Source organism: Helianthus annuus, chromosome 14 (genome assembly GCF_002127325.2).
Source record: "Helianthus annuus cultivar XRQ/B chromosome 14, HanXRQr2.0-SUNRISE, whole genome shotgun sequence".
Lineage (NCBI taxonomy): Eukaryota > Viridiplantae > Streptophyta > Magnoliopsida > Asterales > Asteraceae > Helianthus > Helianthus annuus.
The window spans coordinates 120660280-120664753 of NC_035446.2; the positions used below are offsets into that span (position 1 = coordinate 120660280).

A 4474-nucleotide genomic window follows, 5' to 3' on the forward strand; every position below is an offset into this window, starting at 1 on the left:
CCTCCAATCCCCATGAAAAACAAGCGTGGACAAAACCCTGCCCAATATTGTGAATATCACAAGGACAGTGGTCATACCACTAACAACTGCATTTCTTTACGCACAGAAATAGAAAAAGCCCTCAAAAGCGGCGAGCTCACACATTTGCTTCAAAATGTGCGCAAGGAAATAAAGCAAATAACTCGGGGCGAGGAGGGCCCAAGCAAGAGGGCGAAAACTTAAAAGGCAACTCTATGACTTCTTGATGTGCTAAAAGTGGTCTAATTAAATTAACTAAATTAAACCCTAAACTAGACTCTCTAAGTTTTAAATTTATAAACTAAGACTCTCTAAAACCTAGACCACGCAACCGGCAAGTGTACCGGTCAATGTAGTATAGCCTAAGTAAGTCCGAGTATCGAACCCACGAGACTCTACTGACTACGTTAACTAGACTGACTAACCCAACTGTACTTAACTGTTTTGTTGTTTGGGGGGTTTTCTAAATATCCTAAAATTACGACTAAAATAAACTAATTAACTAGACTAACTAAGACGCGACTTAGACGGAGATTTAGACCAGAGATGACGAATAACTACCTAGGTTAGAATCCTATTTAACTAGGAATGGATTTCTATTCGAAACTAAAGTGGTATGGAACTGGGATCTTTGTGTGCTAAACCCTAAGAAATCCCTACTAAGACCTCCCGACCCTTCTCAGGAAGAAACCTGTGAGACTCTACAGGGCTGTTATAACTACCGGTTGGTTAGACTTCCTCTCAGTCCTCTAACTTCTTTAAAAGTGCCTTAATCCGACAATCTACCTCTCAGCGCGAAAGTCTAAGGCAACTATGGATTTTAATTTAGTTTAATAGACACGAATAAGATTAGGGAACTAAGACCGATTTCTCTCAAAACCTAATCCTAGCTATATATCAAACCGAGACCTATTAATAACCTCGAGCCTCTGAGCGACAAGATTAGCAGAATATCAAGTTCTAAATATATTTTATTTACCGTTTCTAAGGTTATTGGCCAATTCACCCAAAGACTACCCGAACCCGCAAAGACTCGAACAATCAACACAAACCTATCCTATGAAAGACATTCACCAAGGTTCATGTGAAACGAATAAACAATCAATAATCAAAACAAGATACGCATACGCACTAAATTAAAGGTTCCACAGTTCTTTACTTTTTAAGAAAAACCCATACACACAATAATAAATGAAAAGAAATCCAAACTTTACTAAATATTCATCTTAACCTAGGTAGTAACGAAAATTAGCCAAGAATCATAACCAGTAAAAAGAAACAAGTCTTGAATAATAAACAATCCATAGTAATCAAGTTTAAAAACACAAAGTTATTAAAAATTGAACACTAATAAATTGCAAACCCGGACGTGAATCTTGATCGTGGCTTGAACCCTTGAACCAATAAATCCTTAATTTCGTCCCTTATGATCACGTCTAAAAACTGCTCCCTTCTGATGTTCTCGTATTCGTGCGTCTGATGTTGATTTCCCCAGCCGTCAATAGTCCTCCAAATATATAGGAATCAAAATTCCTCTTATGAAGCCCACCAAAATCACGTCTGATATGGATTGTTTATCTTTGGCGGCCCATCACCCATGTGATCCTCCTTATTTTCGATGTATGGTAGACGCCCAAAAGAATAAATTCCTCAAAAATTTAGGCTTCGACCCAACAAGCACTGCCCGAGAATTATCATATAACATAGCTGCCGCCTCTCTCAATAATAATAAAATATCATATGCAGCTTCTTTCAATTAATAAAATATGATGAATCTCTATTTCTATTCTTCTCTGTCGTGACATGATGATTTAATAAAACTTTCATCCATTTGTGCATTTATAGTCCCTCGACTTTAGTCTCATGTCACAATGAATTTTTCACTTTCCTTCTATTTCAACTCAGGTCCTTCTAGCTTATATAATAGAGATTGTGGCTTTGACCCACTCACAGAAAATAGCTGCAATTTTACTTCGGTCACTAACGCCCCACTCTGCCCAACTAGCTAGTCATTTAGTTAATACTCGTTTTCGCTCCATTTACACCAGGACCTGGACCAACACAAAATAATATAATAACATACTAAAAACTAAATAAAAATAAATAAAACTTATACAATAATTATACACTTTACACGAGACAAATATGTGTATTTTACCCCACATCACTTCTCCACGGGAAAACACGGTTTATCATGATAAAGCGGGAAAATAGAGAGTAAGTTAAGTTTCGTCTATTTATATTAGCAAACTTTGTAGTGGCCTCGACGCCCTATCCTTAAATAAAAAGAAAAGTTTCTATTATTCTTGTGTTTTTTACAAATGCATGCAATTTCTTTTGGTAAGCGCAAAAACATTATGGTAAACATAAAACCAAGTCTCATGAACAGTTAGTGATCATATCACACAAGACTATACGTTCACACATGAGCTTTATACCAACTTCATTTGCCTTACCTAGTCAAAGTAATTGTGTCCATGCAAAATATTGTAAAATCATCAAACAAACAAATAGAAACATCATACTATTCCTGGCGCACAAATACGCCTCAAAACTATCAAGCACGGCAGTGGTTTAGTTACTTGCGCAACAGCGCATCAACAAAAGCAGGGATCCATATCCCAAATATTACAGAATTGTTCAAAAACAATCACAAACAAAATTTTACGACAAATCTTCACCGTCGTCCGGAAAGATTTCTTTCAGTTGTGCCACGTGATCGTCAGATTGAAGCGCAACGTTTATAAGATCCATAACAGGGAGCTGCAAGTTATTAAATTATGTTTTTAGAGCTGAAAGCGCAGCGCTTGTATCAACGCCAAAAGTAGCAGATTTGGTAGTATTCCAATCGACCTTCAAGGCGCTATTCACATGCTGAGAACACTCAACATATCCTTGGGCATACCCATCCTTTCGCGCAGCAACAACCAAACGTGCAACGGTTTTATCTACCTCTTCAGAATTTAACACTTATTCAGCAACCTACGAAAATAAGAAAGGGTAAATAACAAGAAGGAAAAAGCATTCCCACAAATAACAAAGAATAAGAAGCAACTTACACAGGCAATTCCACGATCTTTCAGCCACGCCATATCACTCTTTAAAGGTTCTAGCTCACTTTCCGCTGTGGTTCGCGCCGTTTCAGAATTTTCCAATTTTTCTTCAGTTTCAGTCAAACGGCGAGAGGTTTTTGCCTTTTCGGAAAACGCAAGTTCCAGATCCTTTTTAAGTTGTTCCTGGTCAGAAAGCAAAGCAGTAAGTTCTCCTAACTCTTTATCTCTAAGAGCAAGAGTGGCGCAAGCTTGTACCTCTCGTTGCTCACTGCGCTCCCTATGAGAACGCGCTTCTTCTAGCGCAGCCTCTGCATCAGCTTTCTCCTTTTTCAACCTTTCTATCTCCGCATCCTGTTTCTTCAGCTTTTCAATCTCAGCCTTGAGATTGTTGATGACATTGCGAAGATTTACCTTCTCAGCATTATCTTTTTCGCAAATTCTCTTCCAATTTTTGCGTTCTTCAGAAAGGAGGGCAGATTCAGCTTCCGCTTTCCTCTTCCAACCTGCAACAGACCACTCCTCGGTTTTACGTTCAGCCTCAAACTTGGCTTGATCAGCTTCCAATTTAGCTTTTAGCTGAGCTAAGCGCTTTTCATCACTAACAAACTTCTTCTGGGACACTCTAAAAGCTTCCCAATCCTTATGCATACTATAGCACTCACGCACTATGCGATGAGTGGTAGAAACATGAGAAGCAGTCTCATCAAGGTAAGCTTGATAAGTTTGCTCATAAGACAGGCTTTCCTGAAACTTGATCTCCCCAGGCGGAAATATCCTCTGCAGCCAATCTCAGCACACGCGCCAATCCGAGAAAGTGTCAATTTTTTTTTCAAATTCCAAACAGGGGCATGCAGCTCGAAAGCATCTTTCTTCGAGTAAGTTCTGTAATAGTAATCCCCCAGGGTTTCCTCTGGGCGAATTGGAGAATTTTTGCCAGCACCAGAAAATGAGCCTTGCTCCTCAACAGTAACCTTCTCAACATGCTCAGGCAAAACATCAGAAGGTTTAGGAGAAAAAGTAGAAGTAGGAGTCTTCTCAGCAATATTTTCTTTCTCCAAGTCTTGAGCAACAGTTTCAGGAGTTCGTGGATTATCAACACCATCTACAACTTCTGTATTAACAACCTTTTCAACTTCCAAATCAACATCAATGGGCCTGTCAACCTCAACAGTCTTCTCCACACCACCATCAGCAACCTCCGTAGTCTCTAACTGATCAGCAACAGAAGCACACGGAGGGGAAGGTGGGAGCTCTTCATTAACCACAGGTTGCGGCTCCATGGGAACAGGGGAAACAGGGGTTTCTGAAAAAACAACAAAGCCTGTAAATATCTAATACGCATAAGGAGAAAAAAGCAAAGACAACACTTACTAGGAGCAGACTCAGAGATAAACGCATCCAGA

The 4474-nt window shown here is 39.2% G+C and overlaps 1 protein-coding gene across 1 annotated transcript; it reads right to left on the reverse strand.

Annotated features, from left to right (window-relative positions):
- Positions 1-2682: 2682 nt before the first annotated feature.
- Positions 2683-3719, reverse strand: LOC118486544 (serologically defined colon cancer antigen 8 homolog). Its single transcript, XM_035983060.1, has 2 exons — positions 3078-3719; positions 2683-2781 (listed from the first exon to the last, which is right to left on the reverse strand). The coding sequence occupies exons 1-2, from the start codon at positions 3717-3719 to the stop codon at positions 2683-2685; spliced, it is 741 nt and encodes a 246-aa protein (XP_035838953.1).
- Between the last annotated feature and the right edge of the window lie 755 nt (positions 3720-4474).